General features: G+C 43.7%; 1 protein-coding gene and 1 pseudogene across 6 annotated transcripts in view; both read right to left on the bottom strand.

Moving 5' to 3' along the window:
- SEPTIN6 (septin 6) overlaps positions 1–17,042 on the bottom strand; it is a 99,405-nt gene that overhangs the window by 75,013 nt on the left and 7,350 nt on the right. For all 6 annotated transcript variants that reach the window (XM_033107807.1, XM_033107798.1, XM_033107816.1 and 3 more), the window contains exon 2: positions 6,359–6,473. In XM_033107807.1, the coding sequence (XP_032963698.1) occupies positions 6,359–6,473 (115 nt within the window). The remainder of the gene's footprint in view (positions 1–6,358; positions 6,474–17,042) is intronic.
- On the bottom strand, positions 8,590–9,203 carry LOC117023308 (60S ribosomal protein L19-like; annotated as a pseudogene).

Below are 17,042 nucleotides of genomic sequence, written 5' to 3'. Positions count from 1 at the left end.
GCTTTTTAAGGTATCTGTTGATGATGAGAGCTTCTGCGTGTTGTGAGATTGGTGAGAGAGAGAGAACAAGGAAACATTCAACTCAGCCTAACTCCCCAGCCCCCCAGCCCAATTTTGTAGCCAGGTCTGACTAATGGGGTTGATTGCCAGAGTGCAGGGACACGGCTCCTCACACAGATCATGTTTCCAGCCCGGGTCTGCTACACCTATTAACAGCAAAGATTCTCCCAGAAGAGGCCCCTTTGTTCCTCCCTAAAGGAACAGGAAGTATTTGGATCTCAAGAAAAATTTGGTGAGGTGAGGCCTTTGCAAGGGGAGGTGACAGACTTGGCCAAGCAATGGAATGTATCACCCCCTCCCTGCCTAAGGTGGAGGTGCAGCTAACTGCAAACTGGGCCAGCATCTCTGGGGCAGGAACACAAGGGTGGCTCCTCTACCCTAACTCGCCTTCCCTCTGGGCACTGAGGTTCAAGCTACATTTTAGCTTGTCTGTATGTGCCAAATGAATTTGCTGTGTACATCTCCACCTCCACCCCCTCTTCTGTTCCATGAGGTCTTCGCTGAATGCCTGACAGCTGCTAGAGAGTGATGGGCCCTGCCTCTCCAGCACCCAGAGCTGGCTCTCTGGTTCACTGATCCTAAGGGTTCTCAGTGAGCAGGGGAGGGGGCAGCTTCCTGTATTGCCGACTCGAGACTCACACAGGTCTCAGGAGCAGAACTACAGAGTGAGGGGCCCACCCTGTTTGCACAGCTGGAGAAATGGAGGCCAGCAGGCAGGGCAGGGAAGCAGGGAGGGGCAGCAGGGAAAATGACCACCTGAATGCCTGCCAGCACAAACGGGCTGTGAAAATTAGATGCCCAATGACAAATGACTGGAAGAAAAGGACTCGCAGGTGTCTAAGGAATCATGATAAATGCAACATGAGAAGAGGGCAGAAAATCAAGTGAGCTGTCCTATGGCTATTGAATATTCCTGTTCCAGCTTTCCATCAATGTGGAGCCTGGAGTGGGGGTTCGGGTGGGCCCTCTCAATGGCTGGCACAGGCTCAACCTGAGCCTAGGATGCTGTTCCTTCCCATGCTGCCCTGGGCCCAGCATTGAGTGGGCAGTGGGGGGCAGGGACACACATGTGGCCTAACTCTGATCAGGTCAGCAAGAAGGTAGGGACTTGGAAATTAGATTCCAGCAGGAAATCTGAGGAGTCCCAAGGGGTCAATTTCTCTGTCCTCCTCATAATGGACAGCAGGGTTTCTTAACCCTTTTTAAGTCACTGCCACCATGCAAGAGGATTTCATCTCGCTGTGCTCAATGTAGATAGTATTCTGGAAACAACGGATTCTTTTAAAAAAAAGAATTTTGATTTAAAACACGTACTACGAAATATACTTTTTTTTTCAAACTATACTTCCTGGGATAATCTGATGTTGATCTTTGTATCCTGAGTCAAAAACCACTGTAATAAAGAAAAGCTTAGCCCTTTTCCTCATCTGATGTTAATATTTGTATCCTCTGGCACCTTGAGCAATTAAGTCCTTGCCAATGATGAAATGCAGAGTCCCAGCCAGGTTATCACTAAATGGCTGTGTGACCTGAGTTGAGCCCTTTTCTCTCTCTGGGCCCCAGTCTCCTTTTCCATAAAATGAGCAGATTATAGTAGTAATAATAACAGCTATCATTTATGGAGTACTTACTATATGCTAGGCACTGCTCATAAATACTTCATATTTCCTTATTTATTCCCCTAAAATAAACTTATAAGGTAGCTACTATTGTTTGTCCTTAATTTACAAATGGGTTAACCAAGCCACTTCCCAGCTGTGTGAATTTGCCCAAGTTCTCAACCTCTCTGCAACTTACCTTCCTCATCGATAAAATATGGACAAAGTAACTGGTCCAGGGTCACAAAGTAGTAAGTGGCAGAGCCAGCAGCATGTGAATCGAGGCAGTCTGACATTGCTTATGCTTATAACCCATGCTTATAACCAATATGCTCTAGTGCATCCCATAGTCATGATATGTTGCTTCATTTGATCATTTGACAAAGATTTACAAAGCCTCTAATAGGAGCCAGGCATAGTTTTAGGGGCCAGGGGTACAGCAATGAACAAGACAGCCCCAATCCCTGTTTGCATAGAGCTCACAAGTCACATGGAGCTAAAGTCTCTTCCAGCTCCAAATGTTGGAATAAAGCAAGAGAAACATCTCTGAGTTCAAGAGGGAGGTATCTAAAAGGAAAGTGCTTAGGAACTCCAGTTGGCCAAGGGAGCCTATGGGCAGGGACCGGTCATGCCTGGCTCTGTGACCTTGCTCTGTCCAGCCTCAGGTTGGCAGCTAAAAACCAGCTATCGTGGGAATAACGACATCACAGAAATCAGCAAGTGCTGCAAACCATGGCAATTTTTCTCCTGACATCGGATTGTGAGACACTGACAAGCACACCACTGTTGGCAGCCTGTCTAGACAGGTGAGTAGGCTGCCTTTCCCAATCGACCACTGACCTTGATAGAATACTAGCTGCCCGTCCCCTTCTCCTTCAGTGAGCCTCAATCCTGCTTCTCTTGTATGTTTTTTTTTTTCTCCAAGTTCAGCAGAACCCAGTTGCGACTGGAATCCTGAACAGCTTCAAAGTAAATATTATCATTATGACCCTCTGTTTTCCTCATAGGCATTACTGTTGCTGGCACATTCGGAAGGCTGAGTCTCTTTGGGGCTCCTTCCCAGCAAAACATTTGTACTGCTGGCTCTGGTGGCTCCTCTGAGGCCTCCTGTACTATATCTAGGATCATGGGATCCTAGTGATTTCCAAGCTAAGGGACTAGTAGATGTTTTCATGGCGGGGGCGGGGGGAACTTCACCCCTTTCAGTAATTATTGTCAACCTTACAGAATCTGTTGAAGAAAAGTCATAATATGCTCATAACTGTGCGCCTAGCCCTCTAAAAATAATTGTTGTAGGTGCCGTTTGTTGGTACCATGACATGTAAATTGGGCTCTGGATTCATAAAAATTCTCTCTCCCAATCCTAACGTACACACATAAAAACATGCACACATGCACGTACGAGGTCAGACTATTAAGTTCGCGAACTCATCCTAGAAAAAGTGCTACATACCTCATTGCTGAATATCACTACGGTCACCTTCAAAGTACTCACTTTGGGAAGCTTGCACAGATGCCAGCGCCTAGTCCACCCTTCAAAGCAATTTTGGAACTCTTTCTGGAATGGCCATCAAAGCTGTCATCGTATTACCCTTGATGTTTTGAATGCCATCAAAATATCTTCCTTTCAATATTTCCTTTATCTTTGGGTAAAGAAGGAAGTCATTGGGGGCCAGATCAGGTGAGTAGGGAGGGTGTTCCAATACAGTTATTTGTTTACTGTTATTTGTTCCAGTTATTTGTTTACTGGCTAAAAACTCCCTCACAGACAGTGCCGTGTGAGCTGGTGCCTTGTCGTGATGTAAGAACCATGCATTTTTGGTGAAAAGTTCAGGTCACCTAACTTTTTCACACAGCCTTTTCAGCACTTCCAAATAGTAAACTTGGTTAACTGTTTGTCCAGTTGGTACAAATTCATAATGAATAATCCCTCTGATATCAAAAAAAGGTTAGCAACATCAGTGCAACAAGGTCGTGAACTTAATTGTCAGGCCTCGTATGCATGTAGGGTAGCCACTCTGCTCAGCTTGGGCCTGTGATCAGCAGTCCAGAACCAAGATAAACAATACTGTGCTAAAAATAGCCTAGGTCTCTGTTAATAATGGAAGCTAGTGCTACCATAATTGTACACTTAAAATGCCCTATCAGAAAAGAAAAGAAAATCCTCTGGGAGAACATATTCTATGCCTAGTCATTAAGGAAGTAAACCTGACAGTTATGCACAGGCAGTAGGTAGGCATGAAAGTATGGTCACTGAAAGTCCTGTGAAAGAAAAAAATCACATTTAGCAGACAAGCTATGAACCCTTTGCCAAGTCAGCTACAGGACTCAGCCCCATGGCGGGACTGAGATTGCAACCTTAGAGCCAGTATAAGGTGCTCATGACTTTGGCCCAAATTGTGGGTTCTCTGAGCAATGACAGGGTCACAAGTACAGCTCGGGAGCAGGATGCATGAGTTGTAGGCTTTTTTGGATCAGGGATAAAGAATGAAATTAACCCAGTCCAGGCTGGTGCATCGAACGGTTGCACCTATAGGGCTAAGAGGGGAGCTATTAGGACAGCCATTACCTGAAACTTTACATGAGGAGAAAGAAAGAGAGTAGGTAACTGCTTGTGGGTGAGGGCCTCCTTTCTACCCCTCCACTCTTGGAGGGTCTGTCCCAGGCAGTTGAGCTTTTCCATTCCAGTAGGTGCATGCTGAAGCAGCTGTAGCTGTACAATGGCTGGATGCAAACTTGACGATAGGGGTTTACTATTTCTCCCACTCACTTTGCCATGAGCTTGGCTGCCTCTTCCTCCAGGCCCTAAGGGAGCCTGTGGCCCACATGTCCAATTACCCTATGTATCCACAGAGGGTCACTCTGATTTATATGGCCTCCCTCCTAAAGCTTCACTAGCCCACCCAATTGGTTAAAAGGTTGCTTAGGGTGGGTCTGTCATTTCACTCCTCATCTCCTCAACTTCACTACAGTTCATACGGAGCTCTGGGAGAAATACTAAGAAAATCCAGTAAGTTTGTGTGGAAATTTTCAGTAATCAAATATTATGTGAAGTAAGTTGGCCGTCAGTCAAAGATTAGAGTAGAGCCAAATATCAGAGCACTAATATTGGAGGTGATAGCATTTGATCTTATGTCACCCACCATGACTTATTTATTTTGTATCCCTCTCCTAATAGCAAATAATCATAACCATTGGTGTACTTCTGGCATTTTAAGAATTAACAGCCTAGATTTGGACTCTAAGGCCCATGACATGAAATTCTGTGAAGCATATATTTTCATTTCATAGGTTCCAAAGCCAGTGTGTGGGTGTAAGTCATTTAGCTAGTGAGTGAGCCTAGCTGACTGCTTGCCGTCCATATTTAAAAGTGACTTTGCTGTTCTCTACTTGCCCTTGAGTATGCAGTTATTCTCCTACAGAAAATGATCTGGAAAAGAGTACTGTGGATGCAGATGAAGAAAAAATAGAGTCCAAGAAAATGAATGACCTTAGTTAGAAAACAGAACTTTAGACTACATTAAAGAATAAAAGAGCCAATTCAGGAGTGGCTCAGATCCTCAACATGAATGAGATCCCCATATGCTCTATATAAAAATGAGAAAAGGCAATTAGCAGAAGTGTTTGAGTGTTCCAATCAGGGTGAAAACTGGCTTTATTATGGTGTTTATATAATCATTAAGATTTGGAAGTAGATCATTGCAAATATGCAGGTATGCTTTACTGCACTGTATAGTGAAAATTATATGCTATGATAGTGTTTAAAAATTTGGGATTTTTGAAGGTCCAAGGAGAGATTCTTAAAGAATGTCAGGAAACTGTTGTTCCTCATATTTAGCTGGTGCCTGACAGTTTCCAAAATGCTTTCATGTTCTCAAGAGACATTGTTGGCAGCAGTTAGAGAAGTAGAGGGAGGAACAAAGAATCACGTAGACCTGGGTCCTTGTCATGGCTCTGCCACTTATTCTGTGTTGCCTCAAGTAATCCCTTATCCTCCCCAAGTTTCTGGGTCTCCATCTGTTTGATGAAGATGGAATGTTACTTGCTCTGCTCACCTTGAAAAGCCCTAGTAAGGACCCAAATTGCTATTATGGGAAAGTGTTTGAGAAGCATAATGAGTGGTTTTTGTGGGGTTAACGCATTCATTCATTTCACAAATATTATCGAACTCTCTTTGTGCTGTGATTAGCACATTAGAATTGATTAAGATGTGATTCCCACACTTGAGACTAAAAGTCCAGGCAGAGATATACTCAAAGGGGATAAAAGAACTTTGCACACAGCTGTGTGCACTTGAGCTCAAACTGTACCAAGCATAGCAGGGCTGCAGAGGAAACAGACAGACCCAGCCCACTGCCCACAGTTGTTGCCTCCCTCCCAGTTCTGCTCTGGCTCCTATTTTCTGCAGTCAAAATGAACCTGACAGCAATAGCTGAGCCAGCCAGCTCCCTTGCAAAATTTCCATTGGGTGTCACACAGCTCAATTTCCCCCAAGGGATGGTCCCATAGTCTGGTCTGACCAGGGAAAAATGTCATTACAACTGACTGTTTACAAAAACAAGCAGAGGGATAAAAGAATAAAAACACTCTTGCAACTAGAATAGAATGACACAGTATTTAACCTAATTACCTGCAAAGCCACATCCAGCCATTAAGGATCCATATTCTGTAACAGAATTTCCTGCTATGGAAATACTCACCCACACACAGGATGTTGAAGCAGAAGCCCTGGCTGACTGACTTATTCACCAGCTGGTCAGGCAAGCTGTCAAACCCCACATGTCCAGCCAGGGGGACAGTTCGGCAACCTTCACCCTAATTTGGAAGGGGAGGGAGGGGAGAAAATGAAAACGTGCTTACAAGCAATCTGGGTCTCACTTTTCCATCCAAAAATATCCCCGTGCTAGGAAGTAACACCCGCCCAGACTCCATAATGAATGTCACCATAATTCCAGACAGAGCAAACTATAGAGGGGCTTATAAGGGATGGGAGGACAAGGTCAGGGGATGAGACCGCTGGTGCCAGAGGTTCACCGACTTGGGTTAACTCTCAACTCAAATTGCTTACAAGCTGGGCAACCTCTCAAAGACTCCATTTTATTCCCTGTCTGTCATATGAGATAATATTGCCTATTTTACAGGTGATTGGGAGACTCAAATGTGCTCATATATGTAATGAACTTAGCACAATGCCTGGTACATGCATAAATGTTCAGTAAATATTACAAAGGGACTTCAATTACTCCTCTCTCTAGGGTCTTTTGGGGTTCTACAAAGGTGGCATTGTGTAAAGGTTAAGAGACTAGGCTTTGAAATCAGGCAGGTCTGAGTTAGAATCCCACCTCCTCCACCTTCTGACCTCAGACAAGTTACTTAACTTCTCAAAGTGTCCCCATCTGTAAAATCAGGATCTTGTAACTACTACTCCATAAGACTGGTATGAAGATTAGATAGGATAATACTCCTCAAGCACTGAACAGGGTGACAAGCATGTGGTAAACATTCCATCAATAGTAGCTGCTGTTCTTATTGCACTGTGAGGTTATCCTTCCACTTGGACTCCCCAAATAACATGTGATGCCGTGGCACACTTGCAGCTCCCTCCAGCTAGAGAGAGCTGCCTCCCTGCTTCCTCTGATTCCTTTGTCTCCACGGAGTCAACCAAGCCATTCACAGCCAGGAAAACAGAGGGACTTTGCTTTGCCTGCAAATCCAAAGCTTCTTACTGTTAATGGTTTTCCATAACAGGGAGAACTTCATACTGATGCAGGCTTCCAAACAGCCCGGGGAAGGACAAAGGGGGCCTGCATGTACTCAAAACATGTGCTAACTGCCAATGGCCACAGGGGAGGGGAGAAAGGAGGAGAAGAAAAGTTGGAGACAGCTAAACTAGACAAAAGGGGTGGGGGGCTAGGTAAGCAGTCAGAGTTTCTGTGAGGAGGGGCTATACCAAGATTTCCATAACCAGAAAGGTGCCAAGAGCAATCCAAGAAGGGCATGGTTAGTGCCAGGAGACCTGAGCCAGCATCCCAGGCTGTTAGCAGGTAGCTCTTAGCCTTAGCCTGGACTGGACCTGCTTTTAGACAAGGGCTATAAGTATATACTTTCACACTGAGAGGGATGGGGTGCATTGGTGGGGGAGCCTCACAGCAGATGACATTGTCAGAACTGGTTCCCAGATAACCCCTTTACCCAATTTGAGATCCCACTCCCATTACTACTATCAAATCCTCCAAGAGTGAGAGACAAGGCTAGGTGCCAGTGACTGCCACCTGGCAAATTCATCGCCCTCACACACCCCATCCTACACACACTCCGAGTGGAGTAGTCCTGAAACACAACCATCTGCCATCATTTAGTCCAGATTGGAGTATTCTGGGTCCCAGAAGGGCACCTGAAGACACCTGGCTTTCATGAGGGCCACATCATTCAGGGCTTGTTCTACATTCACCGCTTTCCACATCCCCTCAGCCCTTCCTCCTTATTGTTTTTATTAAAGCAAACAAAATAATGTAAGTTTCCCACAGTTCCTTCTTGGTCCTCAGCACTGCAGGGAGACAGAAATTTAAGAACTAATGTGCTTTCTCGATGGAGCCTCCTACGTAGCAGGCATTAGAAATTAGAAGGGACCTCAGAGTTGAGGTTTCCTGAGCCATATTTTATTGTCCTTGGCTGCCTCTTTCTGTCTCCAAATGCAGCACCATGAAACGTCAAACGCTCCAAGGCCTCTGGTTTAAGTGCCAAAAGGTGAAAAAAGGGAACTTTCAAAGTGAAGATAGTGGAGGGCAGTGGGGAGAACTCCACACCTTATTCTTTTTTTTTAAGGCAGATGAAAGCCATTTTATTGAATTATCGATCCATATGCTGGACAATGGCTAGCAAAGCTGAGTTTAAGTACAGGCGACTACGTACAGGTAAAAGAGATGGAGATTTATTTCTTGGTCTCTTCTTCCTTGGAAAGTCTTGATGATTTCCTCTTTCTTGGCCTGGAGCCGCTCTTCACAGCGCTTGCGTGCTTCCTTGGTTTTAGACCTACGGGCCTCAGCCTGGTCAGCAAGAAGCTTCTTGCGAGCCTTGTCTGCCTTCAGCTTGTGGATGTGTTCCATGAGAAACCGCTTGTTTTTGAACACGTTACCCTTCACTTTCAGGTACAGGCTGTAATACATGTGGCGGCCAATCTTAGATTCACGGTATCTTCTGAGCAGTCGGCGAAGAATTCTCATCCTTCTCATCCAGGTTACCTTCTCAGGCATTCAAGCATTGGCAGTACCCTTTCGCTTACCTATGCCCATATGCCTGCCCTTCCTACGGGCCAAGGTGTTTTTTTGGCATTGAGCTCGGGAATGGACAGTCACAGGCTTCCGGATGATCAGCCCATCTTTGATCAGTTTCCTAATCTGCTGGTGGGAGTTGGCATTGGCGATTTCATTGGTTTCATTGGGGTCCAACCAGACCTTCTTTTTGCCACAGCGGAGGACACTGGAGGCAAGCCTCTTCTGAAGCCTGAGCATACTCATGGCTGTGGCCGCAGCAGGGAAAGGAAAGAACTCCACACCTTATTCTTAAAGATATACTTCATTGTCAAAGACTTACCAAATACCTCCCATGTGCCCACCGTTACCTCCCACCTAGCACAGTGCTGGAAAGAGCCCTAAACAGCAGAAGAAAGGGTATGAGTTTTACTCCCTAGGCCAGGGGATTTGGGAGCCATTTTGAGTGTTTTCAGCAGGAAGGGCCATGATACTAGTGGTGTTTTCAAACAAAAGATCATTCCAGAAGCAGGGTGCTTGATTGATTGGAGGAGAGAGAGGATAAGGGGCAGGAAGACATGAGTAGACACCTCCAATAACTTGTTTTAAAAAACATTTTTTTTATTAGTTTCAGGTACACAAAACAATGTAATAGTTAGACATTTATCATTTATATTTGGGGAATGTAATTCCAATAACTTTGAACTGGCAGAGTGACATCTAACCAGACAATAAATGCTGGTTAGAGTGCACTGATCTGACTTGAGACACAGGAGGGAGGAACAAATTTGAGAGACTTCCTAAAGAAGGGATGAGACTTAATGAGCGATTGAGCAAAGGGAGTGAGGGAGCAATCAAGGCTTTAAAGCTTCAAGGTGCTAGGCCTTGGAGCTTGGATTGATGGCACCATGAAGGAGGGAAGCCAGGAAAGGGAACTTGTTTAGTGGGGAAGTCGAGGAGTCTGGTTTCAAATAAGCTATTATCAAAAGAAACTTCATTTGTCAGGCTTTTTATCTTATAAATATAATCAACGTTCACTGTAGAAATTTTAGAACATGAAAAATTGTAAAGGAGAAAAATCACAGTCACCCATAATATCACTCTCCAGAGATAATCGATGTTAATATTTATATATATTTCCCTCCAGTGTGTATATCTTTTTTTTCTGACAAAATAGGGATAGTTCTGTATATTCCTTCTCATTACCTGACTAATAACCTGACACATAATATAATATGGATGTTTTCCTGAGTAATTAAGTATACTTCTAAAACTATTATTAGCCACATAGCATTCCATTGTATGAATTTACCAGATTTTCTTAACCAATCTTCCACTGCAAGACATTTAGCATGCTTCCAAGTTTTCAACAATATAAACAATAATTCTTACAGGTGCATATATTTCTGATTATTTCTTTCTGACTAAATTCTTAGAATTGAAGCTCACTGAGTCCAAGGGCACATACATTTGAAAGACTTTGGTACACATTGAGGATCACTCAACAGAGAAGAGTACACATGTCTATTTCCACCACCAATATACAAGAGTGTCTGTTTACCTATCCATAGACCAGCACTGACTTTCTGAAGCTTTTTAACCATTATGAAAATGGCATCATGTCACTTAATTTGCATTTTATTAGTGAAGGTGAACTATTTTCTTGTTCAACTATGTATGTGTATTGTGTTTATATATACATATATGTGAGTTGCCTATTCATGTCTTTGTCCATTTTTTTAAAAAAATAGGTGTTTGTCTTTCTCTTCTGGGTATCTAAAAGCATTTTGTATATTAAGAAAAATAAGATAGTTTTTACTTTAAGTGAGATATCCAGGAGAAGAAATCCAATAAATACTTAGCAATATGGGATTGTAGGCTCAAGGAGACTTCAAGGACTGGGATATAAATTTAGGAGTGAGAGGTATGAAGCTGGATGTGTTCTCCAAGAGATAGTACAGAGAGAAAAGAACTAAAGATTGAATATAGGAAATGCACACAAGTAAGGAATGGGAACATGAAGAAGATTCTTCTAAGAAGGGGGTATGACCAGAGGCCAAGGCTGAAGTCAGGAAGAAATACACAGAAATAACCATTGATCTGGATTTGGTGAAGGTCACTGGTGACATTTAGAATCTTTATTTCTTCTGTATCTTTTTACCCAGGGTCTAATACGTGCATCTAAATTAAATGGAAGGTTTGGGGACTAGGGGACATGAGATCTGTTTAATGTGTTTTTTTCCTCACCAAGACTTAAGCAGCAAACTTTTTGTCTCAATGCTTGTAGTTGAGAAAGCTTCAAAAATGTAGTATGAGTATTTGTATATATGGTTCCTGTTTTAGGAAATCCTGTCTAGCAAGTACGATTCATTCTTGCTTTGATGAATCTTATAAGATGTCAAAGTCATCATTATGAATATCAGTCCTCACTGGTCAGAGCTAAATATGCAGAGGTAAAAAGGTCGGGACACTGGATTGAATGTACACTGATCCCACGGTAGCCCCTAGAAGTTTCTCCCCTCCCCCACTAAACCTCAGATATATCTTTCCTCTTACTCTGTAAGGTGGCCTGATTAATTGAAGTCCTGATTAGTTTGATTGCAGTTAACTGAACATTCTTTGGATTACAACGTACACCAAAGGAGATGGAACTGGCAACTCGGCCCAGTACATCTGACACTAAAACCTCAAGTTATCATTTTGCAGGTAGCAGGTGGTACCATGTTCAAGGCTTGAACCGAGATGCTAGAAAGGCCGCAGTCACCAAAATGTTAAATGGCCCATCTCCTGTAACCCTGCAATCTCCCCTCATAATCTATTCTACAAAGATCCATGTAGTACAAGGAATTTCATTACAGCATTGTTTATAATACTGGAAAACTAGAAAAAATATAAATGTCCAACAGTAGGAAATTATTTAACTAAACTATGGTACATGCCTATTCTGCAGTATTCTCCAGCCATTAAGAATGTGGTAGGTCCATAGGTACTGATGTGAGCATCTCCAAGATATAATGTAGATAAAAGAAGTTCGAGAACAGTATGCATAGTATGAGTCCATATATGCTGTGGGGACAGAGCCCCAAAAAGCAGTTTCCAGGCTCTCGGCCTCACATAGAAAGGTGCTGGCTCAGGTAGTAAATGGCCATCGACTGTGATCAAATGGCCAGCAGCTGTGGCTAGTTGGCCGTCAGCTGTAACCAGTGAGCCATTGGCCACGAATATAACTGCCGTGGCTATGCTAGCAGGAAAAGGGGGAGCTAGCAAGAAGATGGTGGCTGAGTCTGCAAGCGGCGCAGTGAGGGTTGAGAATTGTGTTGCTCCTGTTTCCTGTTTCTCCAACACAGCCGCCAGCGAGAATACAGTGGTATGACTCCCCTACCTATGGCTCCGTGGGTTTTCCTTTTTGGCCTCACCATGTCCTGCGTTCTTATGTGGGGAGTGGGACCAGAGACCCCGCTGGATCCCCTGCACTACAAATGGCACAGCGAGCAGGGTCCCCTGCACTACACATGGCGTAGCGAGCAGGGTACGGTGTCGGCCAAAGCTCCCCGAAGGGCAGTGGAGCAGTTTGTGCATATGAACACTCAGTTGCAGGAAGACCAGGAAGAGCAGCTGCCTGAGAGCTGGAACCCCGTGGAGGGGTGGAAAGACGTGGACGGTTCCCCAACCAGCAAAGGCTGGAGAAAGCGAAGGTTGTTGCGGCCCCGTGGGCTGGAAAGTGCTTGCTGAGGCAGCCCGGATGCAGGACTTGTAGTCCCAGGAGGAAAGGCTTGCTGAGTCCTCTGTGGGAGCTGAGGGTGAAGTCAACGTCATCCCTCACCCCCAGGACAGCCCTGGCAAATGACTATGGACTATGGGGAATTGCCTTCCATCCCTAATTTAATGGACCGCTTGACTGTTTGGGAACATACCACCATGTAGTGGAACTGGCGGATGTTTGCTTTTGTGTCTTGACCGGCCGCCATCGAGAATATGTCAGCACCTTGACTGTGAGCCGCTGTTGTTCCAGCACGGTACCCTGAGAGGCCCAGAGAGAGTGGCAGTGCCCTGAGAGCCCTGGCTGTGTCCAGGAAGTCTGGCTGTGCCCAGAGAGAGTGGCAGTGACCTGAGAGGCCCTCACTGTGTCCGGGGAGACTAGTGGTACCCTAAGAATTCCAGGAAGTCTGGCTGTGCCCAGAAGTACTGGTGGTGCCCTGAGAAACCCTGGCTGTGACCAGAGAGCTTGGCTGTGTCCAGGAAACAGCATTCACCTCCAGGCTCCTCGCACAGGGCCCCTCGCGGAAGACGCTTGTCGCGTAGATTGTGAGGCGAGACCCTGTAGGGGTGGAGTGTGGGGACAGAGCCCCAAAAAGCAGTTTCCAGGCTCTCGGCCTCACATAGAAAGGTGCTGGCTCAGGTAGTAAATGGCCATCGACTGATCAAATGGCCAGCAGCTGTGGCTAGTTGGCCGTCAGCTGTAACCAGTGAGCCATTAGCCACGAATATAACTGCCGTGGCTAGGCTAGCAAAAAAGGGGGGGAGCTAGCAAGAAGATGGTGGCTGAGTCTGCAAGCGGCACAGTGAGGGTTGAGAATTGTATTGTTCCTGGTTCCTGTGTCTCCAACCCAGCCACCAGTGAGAGTATAGTGGTATGACTCCCCTACCTATGGCTCCGTGGGTGTTCCTTTTTGGCCTCACCATGTCCTGCATTCTTATGTGGGGAGTGGGAGCTGAGACCCTGCAGGCCGCCCTGTGTGACACTTGGCGTAGTTGGCAGGATGCCCCGCACGACAAATGGCGCAGCAAGCAGGGTGCCCCGCACGACATATGCAAAAAGCTCTCTATATATACATTTGTGCACAAATGAAGGGGACTAAAAGACACCCACCAAACCAAGAACTGTGACTACCTCAGGGGAGGGAAATGAAAACAGAGGCTTATTCAGGAGGGTAGTCAGTGTGCTTCTGTATTGTTTGATTTTTTTACAGCATGAACGTATTCAAATATTACCTATGTAATTTAAAAACATTTTAAAAAATTTATTGGGGTGACAATTGTTAGTAAAATTGCATTGATTTCAGGTGTACAATTCTGTATTACATCATCTATAAATCCCATTGTGTGTTCACCACCCAGAGTCAGTTCTCCTTCCATCACCATATATTTGATCCCCTTTACCCTCATCTCCCACCCCCCACCCCCTTTACCCTCTGGTTTAAAAACATTTTTAATACAAAAAAAGAGAGTTCTCATTCAGCTTTGCAGCAGGGGCAACTAGGAGGCAGAGTTTGAGAGGAGCTAAAAGGAAGGCAAAATGAAAGCATGCTCCTGAGAACTGGGAAAGCCCCACTCCCCTCCCCAATTACATTTCCTGTTTTCTCCTCATCTGCAGTCACCTGTGGTTTTGAAATACGTTATACCACATTTCATATCACAGGCAGAAACACCGCTCTCTTTCTCTTCCGCCTCCTCCTCTGAAGACACACCAATTTCATTTTTTAATTGAATAGTTGAAGGTTCATGTTATAAAGAATGAGTGATAGAGGTTCCAACTGTGAATTTTTCTCCCATCCCTGTTATTCTGAAAATAAAGAGTCCCATAAACACCAAAGTGGGCAAATCCTTCCTGTCCCCCTCAACCCCCTGCCCCTTTTCCTACCTTTGTAGTAAGCAAGCAGTAGTTGAGGCCACTAGAAACTGAGCATGCATCTCTGTCATCGGAGAATTTCCTGCCTCCATTTAAAACTGGAGTGGCTAAAATTAGTAGCTGTCATAAACATAGGGATGCATAAATTTTTTCGAACTAGAATTTTGGATTTCTCTGGATAGATACCGAGAAGTGGAATTGCTGGATCATAAGGTAGTTCCATTTTCAGGTTTTTGAGATACCTCCATACTGTTTTCCATAGTGGCTGCACCAATCTGCAATCCCACCAACAGTGCACGAGGGATCCCTTTTCTCCACATCCGCGCCAGCACTTGTTGTTTATTGAGTTATTGATGATAGCCATTTTGACTGGGGTGAGGTGGTATCTTGTTATGGTTTTTATTTGCATTTCTCTAATGATTAGTGAGATTGAGCATTTTTTCATATGTCTGTTTACCATCTGTAAGGCCTCTTTAGAAAAATGTCTCTTCATGTACTCTGCCCATTTTTTAATTGGGTTGTTTGTTGTTTTTGGAGTTGAGTGAGTTTTTTTATAAATTTAGGATATTAACTTCTTGTCGGATATATCATTGGCAAATATCTTCTCCCATTCAGTAGGATCCCTTTTTGTTTTATTGATGGTTTCCTTTGCTGTGAAAAAACTTTTTAGTTTGATGTAATCCCACATTTATTTTTTCTCTTACTTCTCTTGCCTGAGGGGATATATCAGTAAAAATCTTACTCCGGGTGATGTCTGTAAAGTTTCTTCCTGTATTTTCTTCTAGGAGTTTTATGGTTTCAAATCTTACATTTAAGTCTTTAATCCATTTTTAATTTATTCTTGTATATGGTGTAAGGAGGTGGTCCAGCTTCCCTTTTTTGCATGTATCTGTCCAGGTTTCCCAGCACCATTTATTGAATAGGCTGTCTTTACCCCACTGTAAATTCTTCCTTCCATTATCATAGATTATATGATCATATAGGTATGGATTTATTTCTGGGCAGCACTATACACAATAGCCAAGACATGGAAACAACCGAAATGTTCATCGGTAGACGACTGGATTAAGAAACGGTGGTACATTTATACAATGGAGTATTACGCAGCCATAAAGAAGAATGAAATCTTACCATTTGCAACAATATGGATGGAGCTAGAGAACATTATGTTAAGTGAAATAAGTCAGACAGAGAAAGACAAATACCATATGATCTCACTTATATGTGGAATCTAAAGAAAAGAATGAATGAATGAACCAATCAGAAACAGTCTCAGAGACACAGAGGAAAAATTGAGCGTTGCTAGATGGGAAAGAGCTTGGGGATAAGGGGGAAGGTAAGGGGATTAGAAAGCACAGTTGGTAACCAAGATTGCCACGGGGTTACGAAAGTCAATTTGGGGAATATGATCAATAATGTTATAAAGATTTTGTTGGGTATCCGATGGACACTTGTCTCATTAGGGAGACCACCTCAGGGATGATGTAGATGCCTGACCACTGCACTGTACATCTGAAGCTGAAGCTGAAGAATAGTGAATGTCAACTACAATTTTATATATAGTTGCAAGAAGCGGAGTACAGCATTAGGAATAGAGACAGTGGAAATATAATGGCTGTGTGCGATGTCAGAGGGGTAGTGGATGGGGGGAAGGGGGTTATCACTGTGTGAGGAATATAAATGGTAAATGTTTAACTATTACATTGTTTTGTGCACCTCAAACTAATAAATAAATAAATAAAGTTAGTAGCTGTCATTCTAAAGGATGGGACGAAAGCAAAAAGTTCGGAGCTCATTGCTGATGGGCTTTCCCTAAACTTTCTCTTCTGGCCTTTGCATGTAGAGGCTAGGAAAGGACAAAAACACAGAAATGGGATTCTCCCCATGTGTCACTTACTGGTGGATCTGATCTCTCACACCTTTCGTTTCTCCATATCCATTCCCAGCCCTGAAGACCGATCTCTGATAGGCCCTGCAAATCTGCAGGACAGTCAATATCAAGGAATAATTCAATGATGCACAATGGAATATTAAGCAGCTGATAAAAATGTTTTCCAAGAATATTTAATGATATGGGGAAGTGATTACCAAATACCGTTAGACAAAAACAAAACAAAACAAAACAAAATGACAACCTGTATGTACTGGATCATCCCAATCCTGGAAAAAGTATATATGCATTTTTAAAAGCCTCGAAGAACACACCAAGATGATGACAATGGTCACTTTCGCGGGGAGGGGCTGTAGGTGTTGCTTTTCTGTGTTTTCCAAATTTTCTACAATAGGCATATTTCACTTTTATAATCAGAATACAAATGTTTTGGTTTTTTTTTAAAGATTCTATGATGATACTTTCCTAGGCAAGAAAGTGGCCTCAGATATTATCACAAAATCTTTAACCACAACCAAAAAGGTGATTTAAATACAGATATTCAGAAAATTCAGTTGAGTATTCAGCTTTCCGGCAGTTTTATTATATATAAAACATTTATTTTACCAATAATA

Source organism: Rhinolophus ferrumequinum, chromosome X (genome assembly GCF_004115265.2).
Source record: "Rhinolophus ferrumequinum isolate MPI-CBG mRhiFer1 chromosome X, mRhiFer1_v1.p, whole genome shotgun sequence".
NCBI classification, from domain to species: domain Eukaryota; kingdom Metazoa; phylum Chordata; class Mammalia; order Chiroptera; family Rhinolophidae; genus Rhinolophus; species Rhinolophus ferrumequinum.
The sequence above is the reverse complement of the archived record's forward strand: the minus strand, read 5'-3'. Positions and strand labels throughout refer to the sequence as shown.